Raw genomic sequence first — 12,001 nt, forward strand, 5'->3', positions numbered from 1 at the left:
TTATTCAATATAAAACTGGTTTATTTCATTTTAGGTTACCATAAGCAAATCCAGACTTGGAAATTAAGTTGAATCAATAGTTCTACCAACCAAAACTTTGCATCTTGCTTTCACAAAACATGTCTCCTGTGTGTATCCCTGCGGGATCTGTGTGTTTAGACATGACAAATGAACGGACTAATACTTCAGTCTGAAGTGGCTCCTAAACTAAACCCATTTTCCGTACTATTAACCTAAAAAGGTTACGAGCGGATGACTAAAAATCCTACATTTGTGTCGGCAATAAACTTTCACAACAGAGATGGAGAAATTATGCGCGTCGCTACACAAAATTGAGTTTTTAAGTATGTAAGTATGGAACTCCCCCCCACTGTTTCGTGTTCAGCTTCTACAAACGAGGCCCACAGAATTGATGATGATCACAGAAATGAAAGGGCCTCTTAAAGTGGAACACTGACCAATCAACACGATGTCTAATCAAGAGTTCGAAAATTAACAATAGGGTTTGGGGGCGGGGCATGACCGCTGTGCGCCTCGAAAGTAATTTCTGGGTTCACAAGAACAACTCAAGTCATAACCTTCCAGTCTAATTGTGGCAATCAAGACTATTCAGTTCAAGATCGTTAAAGTGATTTTGAAATTAAAATTAGTTGTAAACAGAGTGAAGTGTGTGTGTGTGTGTGTGTGTGTGTCCTTGTTATTTATTTCCACAACTGTGCCCACAACGATTTCCTCATCAGAAAAAAAAACATCTTTCCAAATGTTAGTTAATGTTAGTTAACCTGATCCTTCAAAAACAAGAAAACTATTAAAACAGCGGCGTTCTTTCACTCTCCCCCAGCTTTTCCTGCTTCTTTGGCCGCGTCGTTGCTGCTCAGAATAATCTTCAGACTCTTCTCTTTCAAAGGTGGTGAAGCAAAGTCACCAGAGAAGGATGCCAGCAGTTGCTTGGTGGATGCTGAATTTTTCCCTGCTTGGAATGCTCAGTATGGAGTTCCCCTCACATTTCAACAGCATTTCTCTGCATTGAAGGAACTCATTTTTCACTGGGAACTGAAAAAGCGGCTGTCTGCCAGGAGCTTTATCTCATGAGCGGAGAATGCCGTTAATGGCCCGTTCCACTCTGTTGTTAATCACACGGGGAGGAAATGTCTTTTTATGTGCTGAGAACCGTCTCTCCGGGAGGAAACTAACATCATATCACATATTATCAGCTAGCATGTCATTGTCAGCAACAGCATATTGCACAAATCCTTCTTTCCTGTTTTTTCCCCACTGATGAAGCTTCCTTGCAAAAACAGAAACATTTTTGAAGAGTCCCAAGGATCTTTGTCACCTAAAAAAAGCTCTTAAAAAGTCCCAATTTTTACAGTCCCCTGTTTATATTATTTGCTTGTCCTTTGTCCCATGATGCACAAACAAGGAGCCCATTTTAAACCAAGAAAGGACTTTTTATTCATTCTAATTTCCGTGGCAAGCTGATATTTAAATGCTGCTTCTTGAAATGTTGCCGCCAGTTTCATGTCCATTTCAAAAGGGCAAATAAATGCATATTCACCCAACTTTCTATTTAACTTCAGTTGAATCTTTTATTCTGCACTGCTGTGCCACGATCAAAAGCTATTTCCACTTTACTGTCTGACTGCAAGCTCAGACAGTTAACTCATGCTGGCATTGCTGTAACATTTTGATGGTGTCCAGATGTTGATGCAACGCCACCTCCCAAAGCCAGATTAAATCATGCAAAATCAAAAATGACAATTATCGGCCCGCTGCCTGCATGTTGTTGCTGAGTCTGTTATGTAATAATGGCGAAGGAAAGAACCCCTGAAGTGTCCCCACACCAAAAGAATCTAGAAACATTTTTGGGGTAGGAAAGCTAAGCAGTGATGTATGTGGTCTGCTCTCAAATGGGTGGCTGAGCCTCCAGTGTTCAGCCCCCCAGGGAGGCTGACTCCCTATTTTTAAGATTCAGCTGAAAGCCTTTGTCATTGAGAGAGCTGGCAGTCAGTAAATCTGTACTCTCTGTGCTAGGTAAGCTAATGCTCAATGACCAGGGTCGTCTAACCTTTAGCATCAGAGTGATGCTGCAGAAGCTTCAGGTTCATAGCAACAAGCATTTTCCTCAATCACAAACAGGAATTTGGAGGCAAATTGTGACAAACATCCAATTGCCAAAGTCTATGTCATTAGAAATGTTAATGGTAAAATACAGTATATAGCTCACCCTTAATTCCAGTTTCAGTTGGTCGGGTGTCTCTTGCAGCCCCGTCACCTGTTGGTCACATGTGATGTAAGTACAGTTGAGTATTTATTGATAGTCAACAAGTTCTAACAGACCAGCAGGACTCTCAACATCACCCCATTATGTTAAAGTATGCCTCATCAGCATTTACAAAGTTCAAATCTAATAAGTGAAGGGGAATGTGTTGTCAGTGAAGCACCTGATGGCCTTTCTAAATATCAGCATCACTGGATAGTGCCCTTCTCTCACCTGCTCTCTATGTTATTGGCAACAGGAAATCCTTTTACCAAAGGACTTTGTACACATGCATCCAAAACCAGAAGGCATTGATGGATCAGTGGCAAGAATGGATCTAAATAAAAGTTCAACGAGTTCTGTGACTTCATTGCAATGAAAGCTGCTACCGCTTCAATCTTGATCCAATCACTGACCCCCACCGTTCTTTCTTTTGCTAGTTCCTACCACCATTTTGCTTCCTCTTCCCCTCCTGTCATTCTCCCTTCTCCAAAAGTTTTTCCGCACGCCATTCTTGCAAAAATCCTTGACTTTCTGCGTTAGTCCGCCCTGACTGATGCGCCCTACGCATCACTTGCTTCAGACGGCGTCCACTTGGAAACATCACTGGGCCTCTGCACACTGACGTAAAGGGGAAGTGGCAGCCGGCGACCGGGCGGGTCTCCTCATACAGTATGTGACGGTGTGACATTAGCGGTCTTACATAAGCGTGACCTCGGGCGAAGCTCTGCTGCCTCCTAATGCCGCTCCAACCCCCACTACCCCCACTTTTCACCTCTGTTGCTGCAAGCTGCAGGATCCTCCTGGAGCCTGAACAACCATATACTGTACATATAAGTGGTGCTTACGTTCAGATTACTTAATAAAAAAAAGCCCAGGGTGGCAGATTGTCTTGATCATCAGGGCTCTGCGTGTGACCTCTCCCTCCACCCTCCCTAAGCTCTGGTCTGTCTTCTGATGCAGGAACATCAAGCGCTTTTACAGGCCATATCTGAGCTCTGGGCCAGAGACCTGCTGATTGAAGTATCTGGTGTTGGATCATCAGTGGGTCTGCAAGGGTGGACGTGACTAACGGGGGGGCGTCTGCCAGCGTGATCTGACATCAGAAACTGTGAGGAGGGAAAAAGAGACCGACAGAGAGAGGCGACCTACCGGTGCCCAAACGAGCTGTGCCAATTATTAATCCATCCCTGAAGGAGGAGCTGGTGGAAGAGCTCAAACAGCACATCATAATGCGCCTTTTCTTTTTCTGATATAGATGTGACGTTTCATCTTCTCTGCCCTCCTCGGCCACTTCTTTTTTCTCTCTTTGAGGCCACAGTGCATTGATTTTCAAGCCTTAAAAGCAGCGCGTCAACCTCGGAGCGTCAGAGTCTCGGAGTGTCTGCTTTGACACCCGTTTATTTCAATTTCATTTTAAAAAGAGCATTAAACAACTTAAAAATGGTGGAATACATGCAAAAAAAGAGCCTATTTTTATCACGTTACAATCCGCCTAAAGTGTGCGACCAGTAAATGACTGAAATAGGTATCAGCCCGCATCACCACCGCGCACATGCCCTCATATCCAGAAAGAACTGCTGAGGGCCTCAGAAATGTTTCTGGCTTCAGCTTGAATTACTATCAGGACTGCCGCGCTGTCTCCGTGTCACTTGTGATTAGGTGTCCTCTAAGAACATCCGCAGGAATATTTGCCAGGCCCTCCGCACCCCATCGCACGCCCCAGCACTGTAGCGGAGCTCCTCGAAGGTTAGATAATCAGCGCAGACGTGAGTGGAAGTGACCGTTGTGAAATTCATACACATGGCTTGTGTAAGAACAGCGCGGAATGTGACATGGCTCCTGGACGGCTCAGGTGTGAATAATGACAGCATCATAAAATTCTAATAGGTTCCAATTTTAGTTCCATGAATGGATTTGATTGATTTTTTTTACATTTTTTTTGTGGTGGTAGTCAAATAATCTTTATTTTTGAGTGATTATTGGTGTTTGCATTAGCTTGCTAATACTATTACACATGAGATTTCATTGTTTTGATCCAAAAACGACACATTCAAGTCAGAATAATAAACTATCATCAGGATTTAACACTGAAACAACTTTAATTATGGAAGCATGTGATCAGTATGTGCTCAGAAGAAAAGCATAAGCTTTACCATCACAGGAACATTCCCTCAGGAACCCACAGCCTCTCGGTTTTTCTTAAGCAGTAAATCTTTCTTCTTTATTTCCAACTTGTTCATGATCTTCAGTGCTGAACTTTAGTAACTGGACAATGACACGAGGGTATGATGTAATTATCAGCATGAGCAAAGAAAGAAAAATACTTTGTCCTTGATGACCTCATGATGTATCACGGCACTTCCTGTACCAACAGCAATAGATGTTCTAAAAAGACACACACACTTTTCTACTTGTCTAAGGTCACGTCGGCACTCATTCAGATCTAAAGAGAGCGATAAAAGTCACGATACCACTTAAATAGATCATTTATTTAAAATTTCCTGCGCTTTCCAGGGGCTTTCAAGGCCACACGAGGAGCATTGAGGACCACTGGAGAGCAATTGCATAACTGATGACAGCCCTCAGTGGCTGACGCATCGTCACGACAACAGTAGTGGTTTGCTGATGATACAGTGAGAGTGTGACACGGACGAGGCGACAGGACAGGAAAGACAATGGGTCACAGGTCAGGTGCAGCAAAGCAGTAGTTCAAACCTGTTCTGTGTGAAATACAATCCTGTCATTTCTGCGCCGAATGTGATGTCTGATCCTTCCTATTATTTCTTTAATTCTTCATTCTTCAACTTATGACATTATCTTCATATATTGCATGCACACGTGTTACAGCTGTTATAGTTTCATATTTCTGGTATGATCATGCTTTTGAAACATTCATTGCAGTTTTGTTTGGCTACAGATTGAACATGAACTATTTTCTTCCTTCTCCCAAGTCCTAAAGTGGCATATTGCTCATATACAGTATAAGTGATAAAAATGTTACAATAAACCAGATTATCGTCCCTTTTAATGCGCCTAAGATAGGCTTCTTTTAAAGCGGCTATCTTAAATATCCAAATATTATTGTCTTGCGAGATGAAGACCGTCATGAAAAAAAATAACTTCATGATCAACATCCACTCAAACCACTTGAACATGACATTAAACCCTGCTCTGAGGCTTGATAACACGGTCTGGCGTCACTGGTCAGGACTGCATCTGCTCACCACATCCAAGTTTATCGATCCACCTGGAGACTATTGAGCAAGCACAGGTCAGCGGGTTGTAATGGTCAATTAACACGTTTTTCTCTCAATCAATGTGGCTCTTGAGTGACCTCCAGCTAAAGTGTTTCTTATCTCTCAGTGGAATGAAAAACAAAAGCAGCAAAAATGACGTGACGACAAGCGAAATGCATTCAAAAGACTTGTGGGAGATTAGAGTCAGGCAGTTAATGGTTTCGCTGCCAGCAGGTGATGTTTGATGCAAATGGTCTCTGATTGCTGATGGACGTGTTATATAACCCCAGAGGCTGCAGGCGTCTGCTCTGTGGCCACAGGTGAGCGAAGCCCAGTGATCCTGAACTCACCTCAGTTTGGCCTTTTGAGCTTCAGTGCATAAAAGGTGGACGTGGCGCCGCAAAAGAAGCTGTGAACTGCTGCTCAGCTTACCGTGGCACACCTCCACGGCCTTGGCTGAGTGACCCCCCCCCCCACCGATACCTCTGTGCTTCCGCAGGTCCTTCCTCGCATCGCTGGAGGGTAGCTGCTTTCATCACGCATGGATTTGTGGCACATTAGGGCCAATGTTATGTCAGGGTTTTTCTTAATAAGTTCACACAAAATGCCAATTTCTTCTTTTGTTAAAGGAATCAGGCTTTTGGTGGTAATCGGTTTTGGAGATGACTCGATAAAAGAGGATTGTTCAAATCCACTATGTAATGTTTTACAATCACTTTTTTTTTTCTTTCTAAATTCATTAAGTGGACCACCCAGCTTTCCTCTGTAGGCATCCCAGAGCAATTCTCTCTGTTCGGTCTCCAGAGCTTACAAAGAAAAGAAATCAGTAGACAAGAGCATATTCCTGATAACAATTGGTGTGTGTTTATCATGAAACGTTTGAGCTCGCAAATGTTTTGAAGGTATTGAAGCTTTCCCAGGCTCTTCCTGGTGCAGTGTCTGGAGTTATCTCATGTGATGCTGGCTCATCAGGTTCATTGATATCTTAACTTTTGACTGTTAGATCATTTATTTTTAGCTTTTGGCCTCCAGTTTTCAAAGAACAGTAATCTCATGGATGATGGAGTGCATGGCCTATTTTTAAATAACTCGAGGCCACACGGGGAAGAAATTTACTGCTGCTGCGCTTAAATCCTCTATTTCCTTCTGGACTTTGTCGCCCCCTGCTGGTTTCCTGGGTTCTTTTCATGTTTCGTGTCAACATTATCCAGTCTGACCAGTTTGGCACTTGGTTGATTGATGGTCTGGAGGACTGTAACTTTGGAGAGCTCAGTGTTATTGCTCCCAAATTATTTTGTTTCAGACAAACTGCACTATGCAAACAATGATGATTTCAACCGGATTTTTTTTTATTCATGAAGAAAATTAAATGCAAATATTTCGTTTACCTTCATTTTTTGAGCAAAAATGTAACATTTCGTTGCTGGGATCTGCTCGGTCATCAAAAGCCTCACCGAAAATAAAACCTTTTGTGCTTTATTAGGCGATTGTACAAGACGATATGAGAATGATGGTAAATGATTAACTAATACATTTTAAGATGAGCGACTTTTTCCAGGTCTTGAATCGTTTTGTGATTCTAACACCCGCGTTTTAAAACGGTTGTAAAAACAAATTAAACTATCCAAATCAACTAATCATTAGGATTAGGTTCAATTAATCATTCTGATTGTATTAAATGTCCTTAATTAAAACCTTTTTTAAAAAAAAAGTTTCTACCTTCACTTTCGGTCGCACCCCTGTCGGCTTTGTTATTTCCGATGCTCCTGAATGCAGCACCGTGGTCAGCTGACTCTGAGTTGTCATGTGGCGTTTACGGTCGAGGGAGGAGAGAGTGTCAATGCCGACCTGGGTCTTTGTGAATAAAACCACTTCTGTTGTTGCTTTCCTTCCTCTGTTTGTCCCGTCAAACGTCCAGCATGGCTTGGACAAATTATCAACTGTTCCTGGCTGGACTTATGCTCACCACGGGCTCAATTAATACGTTATCAGCAAAGTGAGTGACTTCAGTATTTCAATTAGTGTCATGTGTTTACGTTATTACAATGTAGGTCGGCTGTCCTGAAGGTTAGTTAAAATACTTAATTGCGTATGTATGATTAATAAACAAATCTTTAGGTAATTTGCAAAGCTGTGTGGCTTATTACGTTCAAACGATTAGCTTGTCACCGTATACTTACATGTGTAGTTCACGTTGCAAACGCTAACTTGCTACATAAGGAGCTAAGTGGCTATTTAGTATGGGGGCTTCAAGAGAGCTCATCAAACCATCAACATCGTGATAAATTCTTTAAATTGGCTAAGGAGATAGAAATCCCAACGTTAGTGAAACCGATCGATTGATGATCTGATTGATGATGCCAGGAAGCAGATACTTATCTACAGTTAGTCATTTTTATCTTAGATCAAAAACTGTCCTGTATTTTGAGTCGATTCAGTGTTTCTCACCCACTATTTAACAATACAAAACGAAACCATTGACCGTCCACAAATTCAGAACAGGAAGTAGATTCTTCCTAATAATAAGTGTAGCTGAATTACTGGTTAAATCTAATGAGCTGACACGCGTATGTTATGCTTCTATCTTTGTGAGGACTTTCATTGACTTTACGTTCTCCATCCCATCACACTAACCAAAAGCCTAACCTGGTTCTAACCTTCACCCACATTTTAACCTTTAAACCAACCCTGGGCAGCCTTTCATAGATGTGAAATCCAGCCAAATGTTCTCACTTCCCAAAAATGTGCAATTTGGTCCTCACTTCACAGCATGGAACACACACACTCACGCATGTTCATATCCAAAGAAATCAACTTCATGGAAAAATGTTGCTGTCAAAATTAAGGTTCTGTATCTTATATGCATTAGTACAATCAAGAAATACATGCTCTAAAAATAAGAGGCTACATTAGAGGCATGGAGCCCATTTTTATAAGCTTTAAACTAGTTGTGTTTCGAGTGCTGTGCCATCACTTCTGCAGCCCTCATTCCCTTGTCTTGCATTTTTTTTTTGCAGACAGTCTGCTCACATGCTGGTCATGCTTCCCCTGACAATCTGACTGAAAGTCGTCAGGATGCGTACTCATTAACTTTGACAGTAGCTTAATCAGGTCATATGACTTTGCAGTATTACTGATTTTCCACTAGACGGTAAATCAAGCAGAAGTTGTCATCAAAGTTCTCCACTTTGCGTTTGAGTTCAGTTTGATGCAGATGTGGGTGAAATGATCCATGTCTACCTCGGAAAACGATCGTTAATTATTCCTGTAACTACGTTGTAATTATGTCTTTCTGTCTGACAGATGGGCCGACATGTTTTCAGCCAAGGGTTGCCATGACGACCCTGAACATAAGTTCTCTCACCCATTTCTCCAGGTGAAGTATGAAAGTGAAACTATGAGATTGACGCATCGGCTGATTAAAGTGAGGCATCAACGTAGGCTTCCCCCCCCTCTGTTCCTCCACAGGCAGTGGGGATGTTTCTGGGCGAGTTGAGCTGCCTTGTCGTCTTCTACATCTTAATTTGTCGTGACAGACAAAGCCCAGAACCCAAGATGAACCCGGGTCAGAGCTTCAATCCGCTCCTCTTTTTCCCACCTGCCATGTGTGACATGATGGCCACCTCCATCATGTATGTCGGTAAGTACCTCAGGAAGGAACGTGGACACCATCGGCCCCGGACTCTTTAACTTTTTTGTGTTTTAGATATGTTGTTTCCTTTTGTCTCTGGTTGTAGCTCTCAACATGACCAGTGCCTCCAGTTTCCAGATGTTGCGTGGGGCTGTCATTATCTTCACCGGCCTGCTCTCGGTCGCCTTCCTGGGCCGACGCCTGGCGCCCAGTCAGTGGATCGGCATCTTCATCACCATCCTAGGGCTGGTGATCGTGGGGCTCGCCGACCTCTTCAGCGGGCACGATGACTCACACAAAATCAGCGAAGTCATCACAGGTTTGTTCTCCCGCCCTTGTGTTATCCGATGGAACCGGACCTAATCCAAGTAGCTGATGTCCTCTCTTTCCTGCAGGAGACCTTCTAATCATCATGGCTCAGATCATCGTTTCGGTCCAGATGGTCCTGGAGGAGAAGTTTGTCTACAAACATGACGTCCATCCTCTCCGGGCTGTCGGCACGGAAGGTACAGCAGCAATTTAATATGGGTATTCCAGGGGTTCGAGGGTCATGACCTTTACAGAACAGCTGAAGAACTCAATAGTGACAACTGCAAAAGTCATTGTCACATATCAGGAAATCATTTTTTTTATTAGTTTTGACCATTAATGCAGTATAAACTACATAATTGATAAATATCTTTTAGTGACCCTGATGCTGCTGAAAATGCCCTTTTTCACTGTTGGTCTAGGTGCCTGTAAACCCCTTTAAGACAACCCTGTCTGCTCTAGATGCTTTATGAAGCAATATTCTTATTTATGCCTGGAAAGAGGATGTGGTTGTTGTCAGTTAATGATTATCAGCGATTCCACTTGCAGATGTCTAGAAGGTCAATCCTTTTATCAGGCCACAACCCTGAACTCATTGACGATCTGCTGTTTCAAGTCACGACAGACAGATGAAAACCTAAACACACCCTTGGAAGTCAATACTTCTTATCAAGCCACTTGCAAGTGAATACACGAGCTGCAGAAACTAAAACCTCCAACTCTGCTACATTTGCCTTCAGTTTCCCAAACATTTTCATTTTCTTCACCTCTCGTGCAGATTGATTTCTAAATTGCACAACTGTAGCTGTTTTACTTCCAACAGGAACACGTCTTTTTGTGGTTTTTATGTGTATCTATGTGTGTTTGTGTTTAGAAAATTGATTCTGAAAGCAAAAGTGAACACATTCCCTTCTATCTTGCTCTGGTATATTTGCTACTGGAATGCTGCCGGACTAGAAAATGTGTTCTTACTTCAGTAAACAATTTAAGTTTTCTTTGAAAGCTTCCATGAGCAGGTTCTAAGTTAAAACTGATGTTACAAACTTGTGTAAATGTTGTGTCTTCCCAGGTTTTTTTGGGTTTGTTGTCCTGTCGCTGCTCCTCATCCCCATGTATTTTATTCCCGTCGGGAGCTTCGGTGACAACCCGCGTCAAGTCCTGGAGGATGCAATCGATGCCTTCTGTCAGATCGGCAACCAGCCCCTCATCTTGTTGGCTCTGCTGGGCAACACCGTCAGCATCGCCTTCTTCAACTTCGCCGGGATCAGTGTCACTAAAGAGATCAGTGCCACCACCCGCATGGTGCTGGACAGCTTGCGCACGCTGGTCATCTGGGTGGTGAGCCTGGCGCTGGGGTGGGAGAAGTTTCAAGGCCTGCAGGTGCTGGGTTTCTTGGTCCTGCTGGCGGGCACGGCGCTTTACAATGGACTCCACCGCCCCCTGCTGGCCAAGCTGCCGTGCTGCAACACGCTGACGAACGCAGAGGACAGTGCAGAGGAAAGAGAGAGACTGTTGGGTGACGGAGGAGTGCAGGGTGCAGACAACAGCTAAAGGGTGGCTCAGTGTTCTGGACTCTGTCACCTTTCTTTCACACTGTCAGCCATAGTCCGTTTTAATCATACCTCAACACGTTTCAATCTGAATGACAAATACGTCAAAGGAAGTACTTCACAGTCGTCACCATGTGCACAACAAAACCTTAATCTCATCTCGTTGGCCTCAGGTTATTTTATGATTTTTTTTTTAAGGACTTGAACTGAAGTAGTATGGATTCACTAAATAACATCTTATAAAAACAGCTTTTAAATTTGTTTTTCCAATTTTCTTGACCAGATGCACATTTTGAAATGTTATTTTTTTAATTGTCACTGATTTTAATTGACACAGCAGTTACACCAGGCTGTGTACTGTGGACAATATCTGCATAGTTCTAACTTTAAAATAGTTTTTTTATTTTTTTTAAAAAAAAAGCTTCCCTTTTGTCTGATGTGGAGGTCAGCAGTTTCATCTGTGGTTTTTTTTTTTTTTTTACAACTCATACATTACATTGTGCACATGTTAGCACATCATTGTCAGACCTCTGGTTTGCTGCGTTGGCTATAAAATAGGGAAGAAAGGGAATCGTCAATAAATCACATTTGGATGGTGTAATCAAAGTTTCACTCACTGTTGCACTGCAGAAAACAGCAGTAGATATGATGTAATAGATGGGAAAAAACAGTTAAGTGGACAAATTAAAGGAAAGTATTACAGTACTTATACATGCAGGAGTCTCACTAATGTGAACAGCAGCTGACACCTGTCCTCGCTTCCTCTTTACCCTCCCTGAAGGCCGCATGCGTGCACAACCACGGGGTCAAAGGTGAAGCCCAGAAGCCCCCTGGGATCTGCACACATGACCCTGTCCAGGAACAGGATCTGGGTGAAGGGAAATGTGTTAATTGAGTACATACATGTTGGTTAATATACAACACGCATCCGGCTGCATTTATCAACATGGTTACCTTGGATTTACTTTACTGATTAAAATGGATAGATGTATGAGAAACAATAATAGAATTT

General features: G+C 42.7%; 1 protein-coding gene across 1 annotated transcript; it reads left to right on the forward strand.

Annotated features, from left to right (window-relative positions):
• The first annotated feature begins 7,294 nt into the window (after positions 1 to 7,294).
• slc35f6 (solute carrier family 35 member F6) lies at positions 7,295 to 11,694 on the forward strand. The gene is made up of 6 exons (XM_057017192.1): positions 7,295 to 7,495; positions 8,803 to 8,875; positions 8,968 to 9,139; positions 9,237 to 9,449; positions 9,526 to 9,636; positions 10,509 to 11,694. Exons 1-6 carry the CDS (start codon positions 7,419 to 7,421, stop codon positions 10,988 to 10,990), a joined length of 1,128 nt encoding a protein of 375 aa, XP_056873172.1. The 5' UTR covers positions 7,295 to 7,418; the 3' UTR covers positions 10,991 to 11,694.
• The last annotated feature ends 307 nt before the right edge of the window (positions 11,695 to 12,001 follow it).

The sequence above is a fragment of the Takifugu flavidus genome, chromosome 19 (genome assembly GCF_003711565.1).
Source record: "Takifugu flavidus isolate HTHZ2018 chromosome 19, ASM371156v2, whole genome shotgun sequence".
In the NCBI taxonomy this organism is placed as follows: Eukaryota; Metazoa; Chordata; class Actinopteri; order Tetraodontiformes; family Tetraodontidae; genus Takifugu; species Takifugu flavidus.